The 27,092-nt window shown below is 40.4% G+C and overlaps 1 protein-coding gene across 3 annotated transcripts in view; it reads left to right on the top strand.

The window, feature by feature from the left end:
• The window catches only part of RPS6KA5 (ribosomal protein S6 kinase A5), a 213,215-nt gene that overhangs the window by 92,830 nt on the left and 93,293 nt on the right, over positions 1–27,092 (top strand). For all 3 annotated transcript variants that reach the window (XM_071213725.1, XM_058292425.2, XM_058292426.2), the window contains one exon: positions 12,838–13,056. In XM_071213725.1, coding sequence (XP_071069826.1) covers positions 12,838–13,056 — 219 coding nt within the window. The remainder of the gene's footprint in view (positions 1–12,837; positions 13,057–27,092) is intronic.

Raw genomic sequence — 27,092 nt, forward strand, 5'->3', positions numbered from 1 at the left:
TGTTAATGTGGTATATTACATTCATTGATTTTTTTTCTTTTTAAACACCCTACCATACCTGGAATAAATCACACTACATCATGGTTTACAATTCTTTTAATACACTGTTAGCCTGTGTTTGCTAGTATTTTTGTTGAGGATTTTGCATAAGGGATATTGATCTGTAACTTTCTTTTCTTGTGGTATCTTTATCTGGCTTTGGCATTAGGGGGTTTTGGCCTCATCGCATGAGTTTGTGTTCACTCCTCTTCAGCTTTTTGGAAGAGTTTGAGCAGGGTTAGTGTTAATTCTTTTTGGAATGTGTGGTAATATTCACCAGTGAAGCTGTCTGGTTCTGGGCTCGTGGGCTCTTCTTTTGGGAGGTTTTTGATTACTGATTCAGTGTCTTTATATTACTTTACAATGGTCTGTTGAGATCTTCTATTTTTTCTGAAGTCAGTGTAGGTAGTTTGTACATTTCTAGGAACTTGTCTATTTCAACTGGATTCTCTAATTTGTACTATGAATACAGTTATTCATAGTAACCTCTTATTATCCTTTTTATTTCTGTGGGGATGGTAGTAATGTCCCCCTTTCCTGATTTTTTTTTTTCTTAGGAGGTACTGGGTCCTTATACATTTGAGGCAGGTGCTAAACCACTAAGCTACACCCACTCCCCCCTTTTCTGATTTTATTTATGTCCTCTTTTTTCTCTGCCAGTCTAGCTACAGGTTTGTCAATTCTGTTGATATTTTCAAAGAACCAACTTTTTGGTTTTGTTGATTCTTCCTGGGTTTTGTGTTTGTTTTTGTTTTTGTTTTTCTATTTTATTTAGCTCTGTTCTAATCTTTGTTATTTCTTTTTTTCTTTTTGCCTTGGATTGAATTGCTCTTATTTTTCCAGACCCTCCTCTTGTGACTTAGGTCTTTCATTTGAGATGATCTTCTTTTTTAATGTAAGTATTTAGAGGTATACGTTTCCCCCTCAGATATGCCTTTGCTGCATCCCATAGGTTTTCATATGTTGTGTTTTCATTTTCATTGGCCTCAAGATATTTCCTAATTTCCCTTGTGACTTCTCTAACCCATTGGTTGTTTAAGAGTACGTTATTTAATTTCTACATATATGTGAATTTTCCGGTTCTCTCTGTCTTATTGATTTCTAACTTCATTCAGTTGTTGTTTGAGAAGATACATTGTATGATTTCAGTATTTTAAAATTCACTGTGATTTTTTTATGACCTTACATATGGTCTATCCTGGACAATGACCTGTCTACACTAGAGAAGTATGTATATTCTGTTACTGTTGGGTAATTGTTATATATATATCTGTTAGGTCTCATTGGTTTATAGTATCTTTCAAGTCTTCTATTTCCTTATTGATCTCTGTCTAGATTTCTTAATCTTTTTGCAGCAGACTTTTGAGAAACATTTCATTTATAAATAGTTTGATCTTTTTCTCCAGGTAACTTGCCTCTAATTGGTGCTGGGAGTGGCACTAGGCAATTTAAAGATACAGCTACTTTTTAGTAATGTAAAAAGAGGGAAGAAACTTCGATTGAATCATGCATGTAAAAATTGTTTTAAAAAGTATGATGACTTAGTCATCATTTGACTTTTTTTTTCTTTTAGGTGTTTGGAAAGTATCCCTCTTAATAAAGTAATTTAAAAGGATGTATTCTTTAAATTGTCAAAATTGTCATTTTAAAAGCTTATAATTTTGCATGTGTGTATATCTACTACATCTTATGGTTCTATGTAAGACTGCAGTGTTTTTGTAAATTTTAGAGGTTAGTGTTTGTGATATTTAATGCCATAATGAAAAGATGATTCCATATGAAGGTATTGATTTATATCTAGTATAAATACAAATTGATCTCTAATTGATGCTATCTTAGATCAGGTTCCCTTGAACTGAAGTCTGGAACAGGAATTGGAGTGCATGTGATTTATTGCGGACATGCTCTCAGGAGAAACATAGTGATGGAAGCTGAATAGGTCAGTAGAAAGGTCTAAGCAAGTATGTGGTCTCTGCTGGGGTCTAGATTTAATCTGCTGCCTCATGGAATGTTTTTGAACAGGAGTACGGGATCAGGCCTTTGGTACTCAGGTCAGTCATTGGCTGCAGCTTCTTGGGTAGGAGTGAGGTAAAGAATGGCAGAAAGGGAAACGGACTTTGGCCCAGTGGTTAGGGCGTCCGTCTACCATATGGGAGGTCCGCGGTTCAAACCCTGGGCCTCCTTGACCCGTGTGGAGCTGGCCATGCGCAGTGCTGATGCGCGCAAGGAGTGCCGTGCCACGTAAGGGTGTCCCCCGCGTGGGGGAGCCCCACGCGCAAGGAGTGCGCCCGTGAGGAAAGCCGCCCAGCGTGAAAAGAAAGAGCAGCCTGCCCAGGAATGGCGCCGCCCACACTTCCCGTGCCGCTGATGACAACAGAAGCGGACAAAGAAACAAGACGCAGCAAATAGACACCAAGAACAGACAACCAGGGGAGGGGGGGAAATTAAATAAATAAATAAATCTTTAAAAAAAAAAAAAAAAAAAAAAAGAATGGCAGAAAATAAACTCCCATTGAGGGGACTCCTATTCTACATTTGGGCTCTTGTCCAGAGAAGGGAGTGGTGGGAACTTTTAGTAGCAGAAACTCATCACAGCTGGGGAATGGAGATCTCAGGGGTGGGGGTGGGTAGGCATGGACCAACGTCATCACTACAGATGGTCAAAAACACCTGCAGTTAAGACACTGATTTAATTAGGAAAGCAGCTTGTTTGTTGAAGATATAAACAGAGAATCATGTATGAATATGCTGCTGAGTCATTCTTGCACCAAAGTTCTCCTACATTTTTTTAAATAAAATCCCTTGTATATTAGACAGGGTTTTCCAAATAAATAGGACTGACATGATATGTATGTATATAAATGTTATGGTGCTTATTATAGGAATTGGCTCACATGGCCATGGGGATTACGGTGTCAGAAATCTGTGGGTCAGGCCCCAGGTTGGGAACTCTAATGAAGTTTTTGATGAAAGTGAAGCTCTCCGTCTGAAGTAGAGATAGAATTTCTTTCTGACTGCCTTAATCATCAGTTCTCTCATGCTGAAGGCATTCTCCTCTGTATATTATAGATGTAATCAGCTATAAATGAAACCAACTGACTAATGATTTAAATCCACAAAATAACCTCACAGTAACAGTCAGGCCAGTACTGGCTTGACCTAACAACTGGAAACTATAACTTAGCTGAGTTGACACGTGAACTTAAACATCATTCTTTGATAATCAAATCCATAGGTAGTCATCTCCAATTCTAAAACTCATTATAGGGTGGAAGTTTCCTTGGCAGCATTATCTTATACAATTTGTTTTTAATTATTCAAGCTAATGTAGTATGGGTAAGTATAATGCATAAGTAGTTATTCCGTTAACTAATTTTATTTTCTACCTTCTTACATTTTATACTAGTTTCATGGGGCTGCTGTAACATATTATCGCCAACTGGGTGGCTTAAAAGACCAGAAATTGATTATCTCACAGTATATAGGAAAGAATTTTACCATGCCCCTTCCAGCTTCTTTTGGCCCTAAGGTTTCTTGGATTTAGGTGGCATAATTTCAATCTGCTTCTGGGTTTACAAGTTTCTTCTTCTCTCTGTCTTTTCTTTTTCTTATAAGGACACCAGTCATTGGATTTGGGGCCCACCCTAAATCCAGAATGGTTTCATCTTGAAATTCTTAACTAATTACATCTCCAAACACCCTGTCTCTAAACAAGGTCTCATTCTAAGTTTCTGGATGGACATGAATTTTGAGGGGAAACTATTCAAACCATTATACATACTGGTTTTTGGTTTTTTTTTTAACTGCCACCATCCACGAGTTATAGTCTCACAGTTTGAAAATGCACCAATCTAGAGAGACTTTTAACCAATACACAAGTTATCAAAAGTTCCTATATCAGCTAAATTAAATAATATATTCAGGGAAACGGACTTTGGCCCAGTGGTTAGGGCGTCCGTCTACCACATGGGAGGTCCGTGGTTCAAACCCCGGGCCTCCTTGACCCGTGTGGAGCTGGCCATGCACAGCGCTGATGCGCGCAAGGAGTGCCGTGCCACGCAAGGGTGTCCCCCGCGTGGGGAAGCCCCACGCGCAAGGAGTGCGCCCGTGAGGAAAGCCGCCCAGCGTGAAAAGAAAGTGCAACCTGCCCAGGAATGGCGCCGCCCACACTTCCCGTGCCGCTGACGACAACAGAAGCGAACAAAGAAACAAGACGCAGCAAATAGACACCGAGAACAGACAACCGGGGGAGGGGGGGAATTTAAATAAATAAAATAAATCTTTAAAATAATAATAATAATAATAATATATTCAGGGAGAAGCAGATGTGGCCCAAGAGATTGGGCTCCCATCTACCATATGGGGGGTCCTGGGTTGGGTTACTGGGGCCTCCTGGCGAAAGCAAACTGGCCCACACAGAAAGCTGATACAATAAGATGATGTAATAGCAACAACAACAAAAGACACAGAGGAAAAGACAGAGACACAACAAACCAGGGAGCAAGCTGAGGTGGCTGAAGCAATTGAGTGCCTCTCTCCCATATCAGAAGATCCTAGGATCAGTTCCCAGTGTTTCCTAAGAGAAGACGAGAAGAGAAGACAAGCAGATACAGAAGAATGTGCAGCAAATGGACACAGAGTGCAAACAGTGAGCACGGGGGAAGGGGAAATAAATTAAACATGTTTGCATCTTAACAAGATATTCTTGAAAATGCAATTCTTATTTTTCATCATCTCTTAAAGCAACTTACATTAAATTTACTATAGTCTTTCTGAGTAGAACTTAGCTATGATGGTCTAAGTACATTCTGTTTCTCTGTTTTCACATAGTGTAGGTTCTGGAGAATTTAATGAGATGGGCAATAATGTTTCATAGGTTCTATGGTCTAATTAATTAGATGTTCTAGTGAGTCTTTAGGAAATACCAAGTTATGGTCAGTCAGTTTCTGGTTGAACTCTCTGAGTGTTTGCCTTTTTACTGTGTTTACCAGATGTTCTGTAGTGACACTGAGATGAAGCTGCTTTTCTGAGAATCCTTTCAATGTTGGAGAAAACTGGCATGTTGATACATTCTCCTGAGTACTACTAATCATACACATACTGCTGGCCTGTTAGTAAGGATACCAATTTCTAAGGCCAGGCAAGTGAAATTTAGAGTTCCAAGTATGTATTTCTTGTTTAGTTCCTTTTCTTGCTTTGTTATTCTGGAGTGAATGAGCTTTTGCAGGGGAAGAACATGGGGATGGGCAGGTGGACTGACTTTCAGAGCTGGGAGGTAGTGACAAGGCCATATCACATGTGGAAATAAGGAAATCTTTCCCCAAGTTAAATTACGTAGGAGAAAGGGAAATGGCATTGTAGTGGCAGATTACAAAGTACTGGCCCTATGTAGATGTCACTATGTTAAAATATTTTTCTGTTCTAGAATGGTGACAGCTAAATTTCCCAAGCTCAATCTCACCAGGAAATATAGTCGGGATTCGGATTTAATGCCAAAATTAAAAGGGATTGCTTTATGAAAGTTTATTGTTCCTTCCTAAAGGGAAATGGTTGGCCAGCCTGGACTCTGTACTATGAGTTTAAAATGCTAGATTCTTTTGCTAAAGACTCAGCTTTGGGAAACGGACTTTGGCCCAGTGGTTAGGGCGTCCGTCTACCATATGGGAGGTCCGCGGTTCAAACCCCGGGCCTCCTTGACCCGTGTGGAGCTGGCCATGCACAGCGCTGATGCGCGCAAGGAGTGCCGTGCCACGCAGGGGTGTCCCCCGTGTGGGGAAGCCCCACGCGCAAGGAGTGCGCCCGTGAGGAAAGCCGCCCAGCGTGAAAAGAAAGAGCAGCCTGCCCAGGAATGGCACCGCCCACACTTCCCGTGCCGGTGACGACAACAGAAGCGGACAAAGAAACGAGACGCAGCAAATAGACACCAAGAACAGACAACCAGGGGAGGGGGGGAAATTAAATAAATTTTAAAAAAAAGAAAAAAAAAAAGACTCAGCTTCAACTTTAGGACAAAATTGTCAACAGAGAAAAGAGCATTTTGTAGCATACTATCAAGATTTCTTTGGTCGTGTCCTGTTTACTTGGCTTGCTTGTTCATTTTTTCATGAATTCAAAGTTATTTGTGTTTTTACAGTATGCCAGCTCTAGAGTTATTTGTGAGTGATTTAAAGTGAGTAAAATCAGCCATAGAGTCCATGACTTTGTTGAATTTATTGTCTAGTAGGAGTTAGATAGTCAAGCATCATACAAATAAATGTAAAATTACTTTTCTGGTAATTTCTGTGACAGAGACAATCAGGGTGTTATGAGAGCAACTTAAAATAAGAGAAATTTTCCTAGGTTTAAAAGGTCGGAAAATGATTGAGCTGAGGTCTGAAGGAGTTAGCTAAATGGGATGATAGGAAGTTAGAGAGAGAGCATTAAAGACCAGATAATATAAAAACTTGAGGTTATATTAAGGGTATGCTTTGGCATAAGAAATGTTTTGAGCCAGGAGGGTCGTTTTTATCAACAACTTAAATGACAACATAAAAGTCATGCTTACCAAATTGAGGATGAAAGAAAAGCACAGCTCATTAGGTTGATGGCCATGTGACTGTTTAACAAGATCCCAGTAATCTGGAAAGATGAAAAGAATGAATTTCTGCAGTGAAAAATATGATCCTTCAGTTAGTGGAAACTCTTAAATGACACATTTGATACCCTTGGTAGTAAAAAAAATCTGGTTAATCATTAAAAAATCATTTAAAAATGTTACATATATTTTGAACATATTATTTTCCTCTTATAATGTATAAATATGTATTCATTTGCCAATCTTTAGATGTAAGGCACAAGGCCCTTTCTTTGAGAATGGGTTCGCTGATTTTGCATAAACCACACTGGTAATGCATTATCTGTAACTTAACAGTTTTGGTTTCTTTAAAGTGGAGTGAAACTCCTTTTAGAATCCTTTTTAGAATTTCATGATCTTCTCATCTAGTCTTTTGTAGTTGTTTCACCCACATCTAATGTTTCAAAATTTGTGTTGATATTATCAAGTGTCTTGCTTTTACCTAGTCATTCCAAAGCATTCAATGTAATTTTTATAAAAACCACCACTCTTTTTTTCACACATACAATTCAGTGATTTATATAATTAATTAAATTATAAAATCACATTCTGCAAGCAGTCACAAGTATAAGAACTGGTGTGAATCATACAACTGAAGTGTGTGGAGGCAGAAATACATGGGTTAACTAGCCATAGGTGTTTGGCATGTGGCCAGTGGGTTTTACAGCAGGAAAAGAGAGTACCAGTCTTGAGAGTTGAGTGAAAGTCACTTAAGAGAGTTTCTACTGTGTTTTTTTTTTTAAAGCAGTAATTCATGCTTATGCTACAAGCTTGGTATGAATCCAAAGTGTAATGTGTGTTACTACAAAATGTGTACAATTTTAGGCAGCATTAATAAAAGCCTGAATGACAGAAAATAGTCTCATAGTGGTTGAACTATCTGGATCCCAGTGAGAGTAGCTTGTTTTTATTGAGCACCATAATGAGGGACATAAAGGGAAAGTCTTCTGGAACAATGACTCTTAGCGTTTTATGGCTCATGGCTGCTTTCCCCTTAATACATGTGAACATTAATTCTTAAAACTTTTTACATGCTTTCAACTATATTGCATTGTAAATTGATTGTTTTTACAGGCTATAAAAATATTTTTGAAGAAATTGACCTCATTCTTGTTTTAATATAAAGATTAAATGCTACTTCCTGAAAATTTTTAATAAATTCAAATTTTACAAATAAAATGAAAAGGTCTGTTTAATTATACTCAGAAATACATTTCAGGGAGCAGATGTGACTCAAATGGTTGAATACCTGCTTTCCACATGGGAGGCCCCAGGTTCAGTTCCTGGTGCCTCCTAAAAACAACAAAAAAGGAAATAACAAGCAAAACAAACTAAAAAAACCAACTCAGGGAAGCTGATGTGGCTCATAGGTTGATGCTCTCTTCCCACATAGGAGATCCTGGGTTTAATCCCCAGCCCCCATATCTCCAAAAAACATTTCAAAGAAAATACTGCTTTTACTTGGCTTGAAAAATAAGTTGAAATTGTAGAAATATTGGGAAACATGTACGCAGTTCTGGAGTGAATGGTGTCACTGAACAGAAAGACTACTTCATTTTTCTCCTTCTTCTCTAATGTGCAAACCTTTTATAACCAGGGAATGTGGATTCTGCAAGAGAGCTGTTTCCAGTAATGAATGTATTTTTCCCCCTTTGTCAGTGTGATAGCGTCAAAACAAGGCTGTTTAGAGGCAACTATGTTTTAGCTTTTGAGCCTAGTCTTTAGTAAGATCCTCAGTGTCTGCAATATTTGTTGTTTGGAAAGTTATAAGATACTCCCTTAATTTTGTTGACATAAGCATTCACCATGTCATAGACATATTTTAGCTTTTGTTTTCATCATGGCAACTATAAAAGTAAAAACAGGATTTGTGAGCCTCTTCATACTTCTTTCATTGACATTTTCAGATAGATGAACATAATTGTATTGGCAGGGTATGTGGTCTTTAACTTATATTGGAAAACTTTTGGATATCATCACATGGAAAGGATGGTGACTATTATTTGACCATGTAAAGTATAACCTGGCAGTAAGAATGATTTAATCATATATATCACCATCCTATGCTGCCTCATCCTATGTGGATTGCATTATAACATTTTTCAGTGTAACAGGAAAGAAATCAAAGAAAAAAATATATTCTTTTACTTGTTTTACAAACTCAGAGAGCACATCAGCGGAACCTCCTAGTGGTGAGAAGTCTCAAAGTCATATTACTTTAAGATTGGTTTAAGGAGGGAAGACATTTTGTCTAGATGAATTTCTTCCCCTCCCTCTCCCACACCCCTGCCCTGCCATTTTTGCTCTGTATCTATTCGCGGTGCAGTCCATATCTTTTTTTCTTTGTTGTCTTCTCTTCTTGTCTTTCTCCTCAAGGATTCACCGGGATTCGATCCTAGGGACCTCTGATGTAGAGAGAGTTTCCCTGTCAGTTGTGCCACCTCAGTTCCTCGTCTCTGCTGCACTTCACCTTGAGTCTCCCCTTTATCTCTCTTTTGTTGCATCATCGTCTTGCTGTGTGATCACTTACGCAGGCACTGACTCACTGCATGGGCATTGGGCTCGTTGTGCGGGCACTTGGCTCGCCACATGGGCACTGGCTTACTACATGGGCACTCATGTGGGCACTCGGCTCGCCACACAGGCACCCATTCAGTCACTTGGCTCACCGCATGGGCACTCGGCTCACCGCACGGGCACTTGGCTCACTGCACGGGCACTGGCTTACCACGCAGGCATACTGTCTCTTCTTTTTCACCAGGAGGCCCCAGGATCAAACCCGGTCCTCCCATGTGTTAGGTGGAGGCCCTATCACTGAGCTACATCCACTTCCCGATAGTGTTTTTAAATGGTTGAAAAACTATAGAAGAGTAACTTTTTTTTTTTTGTAAGTCCATAGGGGATAGAAGCAGGACCAACAGATGAATATTAGAAGCAAACCTATTTCCACCCAACCTTAGGAAAATTTCCTAACATTTAGAACCCTCCTTCAATAAAATGGGCTACTTTGCAAAACTTCCTGCTCTAGGAAGCAGTAGCACTGTGTCCCTTCTGCTATTATAACACCTAACCTGTATTATAACTTCTGTTTGATGTCTGGTTCCTTGTCTGTTTGCCTATGAAGTGGTTCATTTAAGGGGTAGCTGGAGTGCAGCTAAAAGTGTGTGCAAAGAGTTGGGCTGAATGGACAAGTGTGATCTTGGGGAAGTGACCCAAGTTTTCTATGCTTCATTTGCTTCATCTATAAAATGGAGATAGTCATCCCACCTCCTCATCAAGATGTTATGAGACTCAAATGAGTTAACATATATCAGGTGCCTTTAGGTACTCAAGTAGTAGGTGCTGACGTCCAGCAGTCAGTCGTGTAATCAGTGCCTATGCTGAAAGACAAATGGGAAGTCTTAGGGAGAACCTGAACATCCACCTTTCGGTGATATTGTTGAAGGGGCCTGCATTGAGAGAGGAGATGGATGACATAATTTCTAAGGACTGTCGCACTCTGGAGATATGAATTTAGGAGAACAGGAACTTAGGGTAGGTGCTGTGTGTATGTAAGGAATACAAAAGCTCCAAGGCTACTTGTAGAGGACTTTCTCCCCAGTTTTTATAATGGCTTACTCTGTTGCAAGAGGTAGTAAACTTCATTAGAATATTTTCTAGCTTCCTTTCAGTGCTTCTGAATAGATGGACATTTTTCATTTTTATACTTTAGGTTAATTTGTGTTCTAAAAATATCGTTTTCTTTTTTGGTTTTCAACCTATGGTTATCATATTTACAATAAGATAAAAAATCCTGTGAACTTTTTCTGTCTTCCAAATGTGTTCAGTAAATTTATAGTACTGCTTTTGTTAAAATCCAACATTCAACTTATAGCATTTGTGACAACTCATTTTTAAATTGAGTTATGGTTCCAGGAAGCAGATATGGCTCAAGTGATTCAGCTCTTGCCTACTACATGGGAGGTCCCTGGTTCAGTTCCCAGCATCTCCTAAAGAAGACGGCGAGCTGGCGCGATGGGCAGACATGGCAAGCTGACACAACAAGAGGCACAAGAAAAAAAAACATAGTGAGAGACACAACAAAGTAGGGAATGGAGCTTCCCAGTGTCTCCTAAACAGGACAAGCAAGACAGTAAGCTGAGGCAACAGGCTGGCACAGCAAGCTGATGCAACAAGAAGACGCAACAAGAAACACAAGAAGAAAAACACAATGAGAGATACAACAAAGCAGGGAATGGAGGTGGCTCAATTAATTAGGCACCTCCCTCCCATATCAGAGGTCCAGGGTTCAGTTCCTGGTGCCTCCTACAGAGCAAGGAAGATGAACAGACACAGCAAGTGCAAACAGTAGGGAGGTGGGGAGAAATAAATGCATAAAATAAATCTTTAAAAAAAAAGTGTGGGGAAGCAGATGTGGCTCAAGTGATAGGGCTTCCACCTACCATATGGGAAAACCTGGGTTTGATCCCTGGGGCCTCCTGGTAAAAAAAGAAGAGAAAGTGTACCAGCATGGTGAGCCTGTGCTCGTGTGGTGGGCTGAATGCTCATGCGATAAGCCATTGCCCGCGCAAGTGAGTCAAGTGGCAAGATGTTGGCACAACAAAAGAGAGACCAAGCGGAGAGTGAAGGTGAAGTACAGCAGAAACCAGGAACTGAGGTGGGACAGCTGACAGGGAACCTCTCTCCAGGATCAAATCCCAGTGAATCCTAGAGGAGAAAAAGTGAAAAAAGAGAAGACAAAAAGAAGTAGATAACAAAAGATCACACAGCAAATGGACACAGCAAAAACAGCAGGGGAGGGGAGGGGAAAAATAAATAAATCTTTAAAGAAAAAAAAAAAAGTATGGTTCCTGGAGTCAGAAATATTTGGGCAGTTGGGTCTACTGCTTCCTACCTGAGTCTTTTGGCCAGTTCCTTGACTGTTCTGAACCCATTTCCTCAGCTATAATATGGGATTCCTAGAAGTATTAACTTCATTGGCTAAAGTGAATCAGTATGTGGAAGGGGCTTAGGACTGTGTCTGGCATCTCCTCCTACCCTCATTACTACAGTAATTGCTGATATGCTGTGTATCATATGTCACTGTTTCTCTAGTTCCTGAAGTACTAAAAAACTGACAGGATAGCAGAGCCCTTCCTTTCAAGCTCTCTTATTCTAGTGAGTGGATTAGAACAAAATTATATGCTGAATATTATAGAGGTGTGGACTGAGTGTACGATAACCTTGGTCTGGGCCAAAACTCAGACTAACTCGAGTAGTCTGATTAAAGCATTTAACTTCTAAAGTCACGGAGTTTAACTGTTGCAGGAGGCTTTTGCATTTTAAAAGATTAACTCTAGAGAATGATTATCATTTGAATGGGGAACCTACCTGTTCCCTCCCACAAAGAGTTGCTTGCCTTTCCTCCTCCCTTTTCTTCCTGCCTCTTTGTGCTGTCTCCCTTCTCTAGGGAAATAAATGTAGAGGACCTGCTCTGCTCAGTGGGGCACAGTGCCCACACCCAGTCCATCCACCTGGGGAAGTGGCATCACACCAGGATTGTGCCAAACCGAGTGTTAACTTACAGAAAGCATCGCCAGGTTGACCCAGTGAACTGTGAAATACTGCCTAGAAGTGTAAAAGGGCTTCTGTCTATATTGCATGCAGTTTAGAGTCTTTTACTCTTTATTAAATCTGAAGACCCTTTTGTTTCTATAATGCCCGTTTATGTTACTTTAGGCTTAAAAAAAAATAAGTATAGAGGTATACTTGAGGTGCTTGATTTATGTGTGTATATGAGATTCTTATTAAGAATATTTTCATTTGTATGTATCAACAGAAAAATATATTTACCTAGAGGTTTTATACAGTGTCTAAAATGTCTTAGCTGTTCCAGATGGGTTGTGGTTAGTTGACCATAATAACAGCTTGTTTCCTACAGCTAAAAATATTCAAGGGAGAATAACAGTAAGAGTGAGGATTTAACTGTCAGCAGTGGTTGGATATGTAAACACTGAGAGTTAGACCTAGAAATATTTTTGGTATAAAATTGAAGAAATCTATCAAAGAGCTGTTTGAAACAGCACTAAGTATACTTTTTCCTTCAAAGAGTGTTTTTTGTGTGTTATAAATTTCAGTTTCCAATAAATTACCATTTTGCCTCTGTAGCATTTTAATTCTTTGTATTTTTTTCTTTTCATTTTCAGCTTATGGAAAAGTATTTCTAGTTCGTAAAGTAAGTGGTCATGATACTGGAAAACTGTATGCCATGAAAGTTTTGAAAAAGGCAACAATAGTTCAAAAGGCCAAAACCACAGAGCACACAAGGACAGAACGACAAGTCCTGGAGCACATTAGGCAGTCACCGTTTTTGGTTACATTGCACTATGCTTTCCAGACAGAAACCAAGCTTCATCTCATTTTAGGTAAGTATCAGCTCTCGTCAGACTTTTTTATGAAAGCGTTTTTCCTTGGGTCTTGAGTCATAATGCACTCAAGGGGCAACACACTTCGAACTTAGAACAAATGACATTTTGATTTTCATTCTTCTCTTTTTGGTAGCATTTCCTTGAACATCATGCATTGCTCTGGATTTGGAGCCTCCTAACCTGAAGGGATTCCTATTCTATACTCTTTTATTCATCTTAAGATATAATGTTATTAGGAGTATCTCCCTAGGCAGTGAGCTTCCGTTCAAATGTGAGGAGCTAAATGGGGAAGTGGGCCCTAATTTTTATTTTAGGAGTTCTCAGAAATGTACAAGTCAATGACTTGGGCTAACAAGGGGAGATTTATGGAAACCAGTAGTGATAAAAAATGAAGAAAGAAAAAACTTCTGTTTCTAGAGGTGCTTTGCTTTTCCTGGTGAAAAACATGCAAATAATAGGGATAAAAACTTGAGTCACTCTCATTTCCTCCAACAGGCAGTTTGTGAATTCCGTCCTTTCCAAAATAGAATTGGACCATTGTATATGAACTTTGGAAAGGTCCTCAGTATGCACTGACAGAATTGCTTTGCAGAAATATTGCACTATTTTCTATTCCTAGAACAAGTAAATGGCAATGCTTGTAGTAGTGTACTCTATCGTCATAGAATAGTCCCTTCTTGTGTTAATTTGCATTTATGTGCTATAATTTCCTCCTGAACCTGATGTAGTAATCGATTAGATGAGATATAATCTCATGTAGCTCTCTCTCCCTCTTTCCCCCCTTTTTTCTTCTCTCCTCCTCCTCTTCTATTCTCTAACTGTAACAGTACTCAATATGTTTTTTATTGTTCATTGTAAATGGTATATTTTTTGTAAATCATGTTTTTAATTTAAAAGTAGATAATTAAGATATTTTGTATTTGATTTTAAAATAATGCTTTTTAATTTTGTTGCTTTTTAGTTTTTGGCTCTCCATTATTTTTGCTCTTTGTTAGTGACCCATAAATCAACAAATACAAAACAAAACAAGAAAACCCCTTTTTTGCATCAACTCAAGAATAGAATGTGGACTAAACAACATATTTGTTCCATAAGTAAGGCAGTGCTTTTAGAAGGCATGCCTTTTTGTCTTCTGTCCATATAGATTTATTTAACATAATTTCCTTTTGTTTATGTTTTCAGTTATTATTTTGACTTCACAGACCAAAACTTTTCAGAAATTTAGAACAGAATATTAGAAACTATTTTTATGGTTCAGTTTTTTGTTCACAGTGCTTGAAATGCATATTTGTTATTAATAGTTTTCCAAATATTTGCTATGCACTTAGTCCCCAAAGGTTTGTTGATTGACCTAATTCAATTTTTATGGATTATTAGATGTTATAGCAGGAGTTTACATTTCCATCTCTTTTAGACCAAGGAACCCTTCAGTCTAATGACTAAGTAAACACTGTAGACCTTTTAAAAAAAAGAGTTTTAAAAATATTTTATTATAAAGTCACTATTATGCATATAGAAATTATAGAAAGGCAAAAAAAGAAAAACATATTTTCACTACCCAGAGTTTATTTATGCAGTGTTTAACTCATTATATATCCCTTTCTTATTGCTTAGTTTATATCCTTCTAGGTCCTTCTGTCTGTCTGTGTGCATTTGTGTGCTTTGTCAAAATGAAATTGTCCTGTGCATTGTTACTTGTAACCAGCTTTTATTCAGTTACTGATGTCTGCCTTTCCTGATAATAAATTTTCATATCACTTAATACCCAGTTTGCAATTAATTTATTGCTGTGTAATAAACTATCCCAAAATTTAGTAACTTAAACAACGCATTTATTTTTCTCATGATTCTGTGGGTTGGTTGGACAGCTCCTGTGCTGGTTAAATCTGGACTTAACTCATGCAGCATTCAGCCGGAGACTTAGTAAGCTGGGAGGGCCAAAATTGTTTCACTCAAGTGTCTGGCAATTGGTCTGGCTGTTGGCTGGGGCACCTCTATTCTCATCTACATGGCCTCTCATCCTCCAGTACACTAGACCAGCTTTTTCATAGCATAGCATTCTCACGACAGCCCATGAAGACTGCCAAGGAGTGAAGGCAGAAGCTGCAAAGCTTCTGAGGCTGGGATCTGGAACTCACACAGCATCACTTCCAGCACAAGACTAGACCAGACACAAGGGATGGGGAAATAGGCTTCATCTCTTGATGACAGGAGCTACAAAGAATTTTGGCCATCTACCACACCAGTCCATATTCAGATTTCAGTCGTTGCCACAATAAAATCCTTTACAGCTGATTTTTCCAAGCTAGGATCCAGTCCAGGAATGCTTACCTAGTTCTTATGTTCTTGAAATCTCTTATTCTGGAATAGTTCCTTTATATATGTATATATAAATATATATAGATGTGTGTATGTGTGTGTGTGTGTATATGTATGTATCTCTTTGGCTTATTGGCCTAAAAAAATATCCTGTACTATATTTTAGCTTATTCTTCCCTTTGCTGAATTCCAGTTAATTGGGAAGTTAGATCTAAAAGCTTGGTAGATGGAAATTAAACATTTTTGGCTGGAATGGACTGTAGGTGGTGATGTATATATCTTATTATATCACATCAAGAGAAATCTCATATCTGACTGTTCCATAATCAGTAATGCTGAAAATAGATTACAGAGATGACAGCCTGATTTCTTCATTATATAGTTTTACTTCTTAGAAATTAAAGTAAACATGAAGTTATGGTTTTAACACTCAGGAATTCCTTGCTTAAATCAATAATTTCATTTTGAACTACAAAATGATGATTTTCTACATCTGTCATTTCTTCTGTATTTATTAGCTGACATTCTTCTGTAAAGAATGGCTTTTTCTCAACTGCAAATCTTTGGTTACCCTGAAATCAGTTTCTTATGGAAAGGCATTCAAAGTAAGAAGTTAGTTTCAGAGCACAGGAAGCAGATTTGGCTCAACTGATAGAGCATCCACCTACCATATAGGAGGTCCAGGGTTCAAACCCAGGGCCTCCTGACCCATGTGGTGAGCTGGCCCATGCGCACTGCTGATGCGTGCAAGGAGTGCTGTGCCACACAGGGGTGTCCCCTGCCTAGGGAAGTCCCACGCACAAGGAGTGCGCCCTGCAAGGAGAGTCGCCCATGCGAAAAAAGCACAGCCTGCCCAGGAGTGGCGCTGCACACACGGAGAGCTGACACAGGAAGATAACACAACAAAAAGAGACAGATTCCTAGTGCCGCTGACAAGAATGCAAGCGGACACAGAAGAACACACAGTGAATGGACGCAGAGAACAAACAACATGGGAGGGAAGGGGAGAGAAATTTTTTTTAAAAAGTTAGTTTCAGAGCAACCTCAAAAGATTCTCTGTTTCAGAGTCCCTGATATCTCTACCATTGGTTATAACCAAAAGTAGTCTACTCTGGGCATTGTTGTGCACCTTTCTGTTTTCAGGTGTGTTCTAGAAAGCACTCCCTATCAGTTCACAGAGATCTCCCTCATTCTTTTTTTTTTTTTTAAGATTTATTTATTTTATTTCTCTCTCCTCCCCCCACCCTCCCTCCCCAGTTGTCTGTTCTCTGTGTCTATCTGCTGCATGTTCTTCTTTGTCCACTTCTGTTGTCAGCGGCACGGGTATCTGTGTTTCTTCTTGTTGCATCATCTTGTTGTGTCAGCTCTCCGTGTGTGCAGCACCATTCCTGGGCAGGCTGCACTTTCTTTTGCACTGGGCGGCTGTCATTATGGGGTGCACTCCTTGCGCGTGGGGCTCCCCTATGCGGGGGGCACCCCTGCGTGGCAAGGCAATCCTTGTGCGCATCAGCACTGCGCATGGGCCAGCTCCACACGGGTCAAGGAGGCCTGGGGTTTGAACCGCGGACTTCCCATGTGGTAGATGGACGCCCTAACCACTGGGCCAAGTCCGCTTCCCTCCCTCATTCTTTTTTATTCCTTCCTAGTGCTTACTCCATTCCACTTATTCCTGCATATTATTCCATTCTGCTCCATAGTGTAATGAACCAGTTCTCAGTGATTGAATCCTTGGGATATTTCCCGTCTTTTATTACAATACTTCAATTATAATTTGTACGTATGTCATTCACCCTTTGCATAGGGAAAACAGTAAGATTTGTTACTGGCAGGGAGATTACTGGTTCATTGCATCTGTAAATTTGCCAAATTCCCTTCCATAGAAGTTGTAGCAATGCCTGTTTCTCCATAGACTGTATTGTCAAACTTCTGGATATTTGTTTTTTTGATAGATGAAAACTAGTTTTTCAGTGTAGAGTTAATTTGCATTTACAGCCCCTGGGTTGTAATTTGTTCCTGCTACTCTAAATCCATCTGTTGTAAATCACATTCTTGTTTTTGTTTTTTTTTAATCGCTACAGCAGTAATACTTTTTTAGGTTCTGTTTTAATTTATATCTAATGGCATCATATGGACTTGATGCACTTTTTTTCTTTTAGTTTTCCCAATTTTATAACATGGAGACCATATCTCCTTTTTATAACTTGATGTACCTGTACATGATTACAAGAAATACATAAATATTTTCATCTCTTCTTTCTCTCCCAAAACTCATATTCACTTCAACTAAAAGTGGGAGTGAATTCTGTGTAGAAAATAATCTGTAAAAATTTTTCTTTCGATGTTCTGTGATCTTTGTTAGTGGTGATTTTGTCAAAACACCAGATGACATATGACTGCAAAAACTGTCAGATTAATCAGTAGAATTCATAAGACCCTAAAGAAGCAAATCACAAAGGTATTTTTTAAAGTTGATACCAAGGAGCATTCTCATAATGAATGCCACCCCAGCCTTCTAGACAGTTCTGTCATTATGAATCATTCTTTTAATATAAGAGAATAAAAAGTGTTTAAAACATTAAAACATTTTTTGAGTGTTAGTTTGATCTGAAAAATTGCAGACATAAGGATACTTGCAGAGATGGATGGTAACAGAGTGGTACATGGTACATTGTAGTAAGGAGTGTGGCAAAATAGACTATCTGAAGGACCTTCGTTGCTTTGAAGTAAATGTTTTTTACAACACTGATAGATATGTCTTAGAACTTTACAATAATTTGATAAGCCAGAATGCATTCACAGGAAGTTCTATTTGAACGTTGAGCTAAAACCAAAAAGAAAAAAAAGATAAGATGATAGTGGTATGATATTTTTTTAAAAATTACAGTATGTGTGGACTCTCATGTTAAAACTGTACTTGAGAGAGATAAGAAAAGGGAGTAACTAAGATATTTAGGTGGTCGGGAGGAGGAAATGAGAATCAGAATGTGTGGGAGTCGATGTATGTGAATCTGAAGGAAGATAAAGACTTGCAGGAAAGAAAAAAAAAAGACCATATAAAAGCACAAAACAGAGATAAGAGAGGGAGGGGTAGTCTGAAGTACAGGGGAAGTATGGGAATTAGTAACAGCTTTTTAGAAACTGTTACCATAAGGAAGGATGGGGTGGATTCTTAGAGAATTTGAGATAGAAAGGTTAGATAACTAGAGCTCAGAGTATAGAAATAAGAAGGTGTTTAGAGAATGAAAACAGAGCAGAGCATCTTTCCTTGAAAGCAAGAGTTGAAGCAGTTAGCCCTTCTTTCTGTCAGTTAACTGCTGCCACCTCCTCTCCTTCTGGCTGGCTTGCATGAGATTGAATGAATAAGACATAACCATAAAAACTTCACCACATCTCTCATGGTTCTTCATTTGTACCCTCAGTGGAAAGTAGTGCTGTTTAGATATTTTTTATAATTTTCAGTAGTACTTTAAGGCTTTTCTAACTCACTGTCTCCAGTGGATTTAGCTATATCTGTTAATAGAAGCACATCAAATACAGAACAATGGCCTGCTTTCTAGGTTCAGCATTTTCACATCAGATGTGCAAAGGTCTTGAGCAACCAAAGGTGTTTTCTACCAAAATGACAATGTCTATGCCTTCTTGTGTCCATGTTCCTAATGCTGAAATCTCATATTTTCTCAACAGTAGTGCCAATAGTGTGAGTAGGAAAGGTCATTGCAAATACATGTAAGTGACTTTTAACTTACATTTTCCTTAAAATATACCAATCGAAATAGTCTACACTTAGAAAGTAGTAATTTTGATTGAGAGCCAGATACTAATGTTTTTGTTTTTTGTTTGTTTTAAGATTTTTTATTTCTCTCCCCTTCCCCCGCTTCCCAGTTTTCTGCTCTCTGTGTCCATTCGCTGTGTGTTCTACCAGGGATCTGTGTTTCTTTTTGTTGCATCATCTTGTTGTATCAGTTCTCCATGTGTGTGCAGCGCCATTCCTGGGCAGGCTGCGCTTTCTTTCACTCTGGGCTTCTCTCCTTACGGGACACACTCCTTGCGCGTGGGGCTCCCCTACACAGGGGACACCCCTGCATGATAGGGCACTCCTTGCATGCATCAGCACTGCGCATGGGCCAGCTCCACACGGGTCAAGGAGGTGCTGGGTTTGAACTGCGGACCTCCCGTGTGGTAAATGGATGCCCAATCCATTGGGCCAAGTCTGCTTACCTAATGTTATTGTTAATCCCATAATATATTATGGAATTTTCAGAGCTATATGAGTAATTTTAAGTCTTAGGGAATTGCTAAAGTCCTCAAAGTTTGGGGAGATCTTCAGTTCTAGAGCTTAGGATTAATTTGATACAGTAGGTAAGCCACATCAAGATATTGTCAGTTCTAAAATTCTTCAATCATTCCACAAATACTTGCCTACTTACTGTGTGTCCAGTGCTTGGGTATAGTAACAAACAAGCTGAATATTTTCTCTACCCTCTGGACCTTAGAGTCTATAAAGGGGACAGATATTAAACAAATAGTATGTGTTAATTAATTACTGTTGAAATAAGTACTTGTGAAGAAATGTGAGGGTACAAATGAGAGCATCTAATAAGAAGACCTAAATCTAATCTGGGTTATCAAAGACCTTCCTAGAGAAGTGATGTTGAAACTTTGACTATGAGAAAAAATAGAGGTTAGACAAGCAAAAGGAGGGGATAGGGGAGAACACTCCAGGCTCAGGGATCCACCCAGAATGTATGACAACCTGAAGACAGGAAGATGTATGGAACATTAGAGAAATACCCAAAAAAAAGCTAAGTATAGGCAGGAGGATAGACAGATCATGCAGGACCTTTAGATTCTGAAGAAGGATGGACTTGGACCTGTAACTTACTGTGTGTTACAAGCTTCATATGCAAGTTACTAATGTATCAGCCTTTTCTGTGTAACAAACTACCTCAAACCTTAGTGGTTTAATACAAGAATTTTTTGGAGGGGTCTTGTTTTGGACTGGGCCCATGGGGTGATTCTGCCAATTTTCTTGGAATTGCTCATCTCCTTCACATTGTCTCTTTCTCTAATAGGCCAGCCCAGTAAGAGGTAGAAAACAGATGCTGCAAGGCCCCTAAAGGCCTGGGCTCAGAAGTCACATAACATCTCTTCTGCCACATTCTTTTGGTCAAAATAAGCCACAGAGCTAGCCCAAAGTCAAGGGGTAGGGAAATAAACCCAATCTCTTTATCAGAGGAACTGCAAATTTGTGACCTTGGTTTTTTTTTTTGGTTTTCGTTTTTGACGAGGTAGTGGGGGAGCAGGCACTCAACCACTGACCTACATCTGCTTCCCTTGTGGCCATTCTAAATCTACCATCTTAAGCTTCAGTTTCCATCTATAGAACAAGATGGCAACAGTACTCACTTCATAGGGTTATTGAGAAGACATGACGTTTAAATACATGTGAGCTTTAGGCACATAGTGAAAGAATAGTATGTAGTTTAGGTTAGCTGTTATGTATCTGAAGATTAATGGAACTGTCACTGATGACTTTTAAGCCCTGGAAAAAAGTAGAGGCTCGTAACAGTAGCCTAGGAAAGAGGAATAGGTGGCTTTTACAATAGCCCACAGTCTCAGTGAAGCTGAAGAAAGATGGAGAGGTTCAAGGAATATTTATTGAGTGAAAAGGGATTTAGTGATGAATTGGTTACAGGATATGAGAGAAGGAGAACGGTCAAGAAAAGTAGGTTCTAACCTACTTTAGACACTAGGTGAGTGGATGTACCATATAATGAGATGGGCAACATTCAAAGAGGTATAGGCTGTGGGGTTCAATTTTGGAAATGAGAGTATAGAGTTCAGAAAGGAGAATGCCTAGGATAGAGCCCAAGGAAGGTTTAGCATTTAAAGGGTGAGTCAAAGAAGAAAATGGAGAAAAGTGAAAAGGAGTAGATAGAGAGGTAGGAGGAAAACTGGGAGAATGCAGGGTCATGAAAACCAAGGGAAATAATATTTCAAGAAGAGCAAAGCAATTATACTGAAAAAATATAGCTATAAAGTCAAATATATGAGGACTGAAAAGTATGGATTGAGCTTGGTAGCATGAGGCTATTTTTAACTTTAGTCTGTGGAGGTATTGTGGAGGTGGATACTGCACTCTAGTATGGTAAGGAGTGAATAAGGGTTGTGCGTGATAGGCCCTAATTCCTGGAACCTGTGAAGATGTTAGGTTACATGGTAAAGGAAATTAAGTTTGCTAACCAGGTAATGAGGACAGTAATCTCGGTTATCCAGGTGGGCCCAATGTCCTTAAAAGTGGGAAAGGAAGGCAGAAATGGAAAGTCAGAAGAAGAGGTTCGAATGATGCCATGTTGGTGACACAACTACCACTGCTGGCTTTAAAGATAGAGGGTCTGTGAGCCAAGGAATGTGGGCAGCCTCTAGAAGCGTTAAAAGGCAGGGAAATGAGAGACTCCAGAAGAAATGCTGCGTTGCTGACACCTACCTTGGTTTTAGCCCATTGACGCTCATGTCAGACTTAAAACCTACAGAACTATAAATAAACTTGGGTTTAAAACAGCAGTAGGAAACTAATATGAAGAAGTAATGAGAATCTATAGTATAGACAACTCTTCTCCCCTCTCCCCATATTTAGACAAGTCTTTAAAGTTTTGCCATGAAAGGAAGAAGAAACAGGATGGGACATACGGGATTTAGGGAGGATGGTGGTATGTTTTCAAATTTTCACATTATTTGTGTGATTTCTGTGTTATTTTTATCCTTCTTAGACAGTATCAAGTGCTTCATCTGGTATGCCAAACACCATCACATAAAAATCTTTAAAAGCATGTTAGTTACACTTGAATAAAAAATATCTCTGCAATTTTTAAAACTTGAGGACTGCACTAAAATATCAATTATGTAAGAAAATTGCATTGTATAAAAAAATTGTAGGTGGTGGACTTGGCCCAGGGTCAGGGCATCCGTCTACCACATGGGAGGTCCACAGTTCAAACCCCGGGCCTCCACAGCCCATGTGGATCTGGCCCATGCGCAATGCTGATGTGCGCAAGGAGTGCCCTGCCATGCAGGGGTATCCCCCGCGTAGGGGAGCCCCACACGCAAGGAGTGCACCCGTAAGGAGAGCCACCCGGCGCGAAAGAAAGTGCAGCCTGCCCAGGAATGGTGCCGCACACATGGAGAGCTGACACAACAAGATGACGCAACCAAAAGAAACACAGATTCCCGTGCCGCTGACAACAACAGAAGCGAACAAAGAAGATGCAGCAAATAGACACAGAGAACAGACAACCAGGGTGGGGTGGGAAGGGGAGAGAAATAAATCTTTAAAAAAAAAGATTGTATAGCAGCACACGAAATTATTTGTTAGTTTAATACTTGCCAGTTAGACCTTAGTAATACTTTATAGTATATTAAGCATTTGTAAGCCTTTAAATTATGCTTACATTGTGAGAATAGAGAAGACAGGACACCACAGATCAATCCTACTTGATCATGGTATTTGATTCTTTTTGTTGTTGTTCTGTTTTTTTGGTACCTGGGATTGAACCCGGGGACCTCATAAGTGGGAAGTCGGCGCTCAACCACTGAGCCACATCGGCTCCCCTGAGTTGATATTTTCATTTAACTGTTTGGTTGTTGTTTGTTTGTTTGTTTGTTTGTTTGTTTGTTTGTTTTTAGGAGGCACTGGGAACTGAACCCATGTGGGAAGCAGGTGCTCAACCTCTTGAGCCACATCTGCTCCCCTCTAGGTCTTTTGTTGTGCTGTTAGATTTGATTTGCTATTATTTTGTTGAGAATTTTTATGTATGTATTCATAAGAGAAATTGGTCTGTAATTTTCTTTTCTTGTGGTATCTTTATCTGGCTTTGTTATTGGGTGATGTTAGCCTCATAGAATGAGTTAGGGAGTGTTCTCTTCCCTTTAGCTTTTGGAAAGAGTTTGAGCAGGGTTGGTGTTAATTCTTCTTGGAATGTGTGGTAAAATTCACCAGTGAAGCCATCTATCTGATCCTGGGCTTTTTTTTGGGGGTGGGGTGGGGTGGAGGGTTTGTTTGTTTTTTAAAAATCTTTTTTCTCTCCCCTTCCCCCCCCCCCCCCAGTTGTCTGCTCTCTGTGTCCATTCACTGTGTGTTCTTCTGTGTCCATTTGTACTCTTATCAGCAGCACGAAGAATCTGTGTCTCTTTGTTACATCATCTTGCTGCGTTAGCTCTCCGTGTGTGTGGCACCACTCCTGGGCAGGTTGCACTTGTTTCGTGCGGGGCGGCTCTCCTTTCAGGGCACACTCCTTGCTCATGGAGCTCCCCTATGCAAGGGACACCCCTGCATGGCTGGGCACTCCTTGCACACATCAGCACTGCACGTGGGCCAGCTCACCACACTGGTCAGGAGGCCCTGGATTTGGCCATGTGGTAGGCGGACTATCTACCCAATTGAGCCAAATCCACTTCCCTGTTGGGAAGTTTTTGGCGACTGATTCAGTCTCTTGTTATTGGTCTTTTGAGAGCTCCTATTTCTTTTTTTAAGATTTTTTTAAAAAATTTCTGTCTCCTTCCCCGCCCCCTCCCAGTTGTCTGCTCTCTGTGTCCATTTGTTGTGTGTTCTTCTGTGTTCATTTGTGTCAGTGGCACCCAGAATCTGTGTCTCGTTTTGTTGTGTCATCTTGCTGCGTCAGCTCTCTGTGTGTGCGGCGCCATTCCTGGGCAGACTGCACTTTTTTTGTGCTGGGTGGCTCTCTTTACGGGGCGCACTCCTTGCGCATGGGGCTCCCCTACACGGGGGATACCCCTGCATAGCATGGCACTCCTTGCGCATGGTAGCACTGAGTGTGGGCCAGCTCCACACGGGTCAGGAGGCCCTGGGTTTGAACCTTGGACCTCCCATGTGGTAGGTGGATGGATGCCTTATCCTTTGGGCCAGATCCGCTTCCCTCCTACTTTCAGTGTAGGTAGTTTGTGTGTTTCTAGATGTTTGTCCATTTCATCTAGATTGTCTAATTTGTTGTCATACGGTTGTTTATAGATCATTTTTATTTCTGTGCGGTCAGTGAAGTCCCCCCTCTCATTTCTAATTTTATTTATTTGAGTCTTCTTTCTCTTTTTTTCTTTGTCAATCTAGTTAAAGGTTTGTCAATTTTATTGATCTTTTCAAATAACTAACTTTTGGTTTTGTTAATGCTCTCTATTGTTTTTATTCTCTATTTCATCTATTTCTGCTTTGATCTTTTCTGCTCACTTTGGTTTTAGTTTGCTGTTCTTTTTGTAGTTTCTCCACATATACAGTTATGTCTTTGATTTTAGCTTGCTTTTCTTTTTTAATATAAGCATATAGGGCTATAAATTTCCCTCTCAGCAGTGCCTTCGCTGCATCTCATATGTTTTGATATGCTGTGTTGTCATTTTCACTTGTCTCAAGGTATTTACTGATTTCCCTTGTAATTTCTTCTTCAACCCACTGACTGATTGTTATTTAACTTCCATTTACTTCTGGGTTTTCCAGTTCCCAGACTGTTATTGATTTCCAGCTTCATTCTGTTACGGTCAGAGAAGATGCTTTTATAATTTCAATCTTTTTAAATTTATTGTTCCTTGTTTTGTGACCCAACATGTGTTTCTATCCTGGAGCATGATCCATGCGTACACTTGAGAACAATGTATATCCTGCCGTTTTTGGGGTGCAGTGTTCTGTATATATCTGTCGGCTCTAGTTCATTTATCATATTATTTAAGATCTATGTTTCCTTATTCACCTTCTGTCTAGAAATTCTTATCTATTTATGAAAGTGGTGTATTGAAGTCTCCAACTATTATTGTAGAGGCATCTATTTCTCCCGTCATTTTTTCCAGTGTTTGCCTCGTGTATTTTGGGGCACCATGGTTGGTACATAAATATTTATGATGGTTATTTCTTCTTGGTGAATTGACCCTTTTTTTTTTTTTTTAAAGATTTATTTATTTATTTAATTCCCCCCCCTCCCCTGGTTGTCTGTTCTTGGTGTCTATTTGCTGCGTCTTGTTTCTTTGTCTGCTTCTGTTGTCGTCAGCGGCACGGGAAGTGTGGGCGGCGTCATTCCTGGGCAGCTGCTCTTTCTTTTCACGCTGGGCGGCTTTCCTCACGGGCGCACTCCTTGCGTGTGGGGCTCCCCCACGCGGGGGACACCCTTGCCTGTCACGGCACTCCTTGCGCGCATCAGCACTGCGCATGGCCAGCTCCACACGGGTCAAGGAGGCCCGGGGTTTGAACCGCGGACCTCCCATATGGTAGATGGATGCCCTAACCACTGGGCCAAAGTCCGTTTCCCAATTGACCCTTTTATTAATATATAGTATCCTTCTTTTTGTCTTATAACAGCCCTTTTTTTTTTTTTTAGATTTATTTATTTATTTAATTCCCCCCCTCCCCCAGTTGTCTGTTCTCTGTGTCTATTTGCTGCGTCTTGTTTCTTTGTCCGCTTCTGTTGTCGTCAGCGGCACGGGAAGTGTGGGCAGCGCCATTCCTGGGCAGGCTGTACTTTCTCTTGTGCTGGGCGGCTCTCCTTACGGGTGCACTCCTTGCGTGTGGGGCTCCCCTACGCAGGGGACACCCCTGTGTGGCACGGCACTCCTTGCGCAATTAGCACTGTGCATGAGCCAGCTCCACACGGGTCGAGAAGGCCGGGGTTTGAACCGCGGACCTCCCATGTGGTAGACGGCTGCCCTAACCACTGGGCCAAGTCTGTTTCCTGACAGCTTTTGACTTAAAGTCAGTTTTGTCTGGTATTAGTCTAGCTACCTCTACTCTTTTTTTTTTTATTTTTTAAGATTTATTATTTATTTATTTCTCTCCCCTTCCCCCCACCCCCCAGTTGTCTGCTCTCTGTGTCTATTTTCTTTGTGTTCTTCTGTGACTGCTTCTATCGTTATCAGTGGCACTGGAAATCTGTGTTTCTTTTTGGTGTGTCATCTTGCTGCATCAGCTCTCCGTGTGTGCTGCACCGTTCTTGGGCAGGCAGCACTTTCTTTCGGGCTGGGCCTCTCTCCTTACAGGGCACACGTAGGGCTCCCCTACACGGGGGACACCCCTGCATGGCAGGGCACTCCTTGTGCGCATTAGCACTGTGCATGGACCAGCTCCACACGGGTCAAGGAGGTCCAGGGTTTGAACCGCAGACCTCCCATATGGTAGGCGGACGCCCTATCCATTGGGCCAAGTCCACTTTCCTCTCAGCTCTTATTTGGTTACTATTTGCATGCAGTATCTTTTTCTATCCTTTCACTTTTTTTTTTAAGATTTATTTTTTATTTCTTTCTCTTCCCCTCCCCCTGCGCCATTATCTCCTCTCTGTGTCCACTTGCTGTGTGTTCTTCTGTGTCTGCTTGTACCCTCGGTGGCACCAGGAAACGGCATCTCTTTTTTTCTGTTATGTCATCTTGCTGCGTCAGCTTTCCGTGTGTGGGGCACCACCCCTGGGCGGACTGCTCTTTTTTCACGTGGGGTGGCTCTCCTTGCAGGGTGCACTCCTTGCACATGGGGCACCCACACATGGGGGTGCCCCTGCGTGGCACAGCACTCCTTGCATGCAGCAGCTCTGCACGTGGGCCAGCTCACCACATGGGTCAGGAGGCCCCAGATACCGAACCCTGGACCCTCCCATATGATAGGTGGACATTCTATCAGTTGAGCCACGTCCACTTCCCTATCCTTTCGCTTTCAATTTCTTTTTTTTTTTTTA

Source organism: Dasypus novemcinctus, chromosome 3 (assembly GCF_030445035.2).
Source record: "Dasypus novemcinctus isolate mDasNov1 chromosome 3, mDasNov1.1.hap2, whole genome shotgun sequence".
Lineage (NCBI taxonomy): Eukaryota > Metazoa > Chordata > Mammalia > Cingulata > Dasypodidae > Dasypus > Dasypus novemcinctus.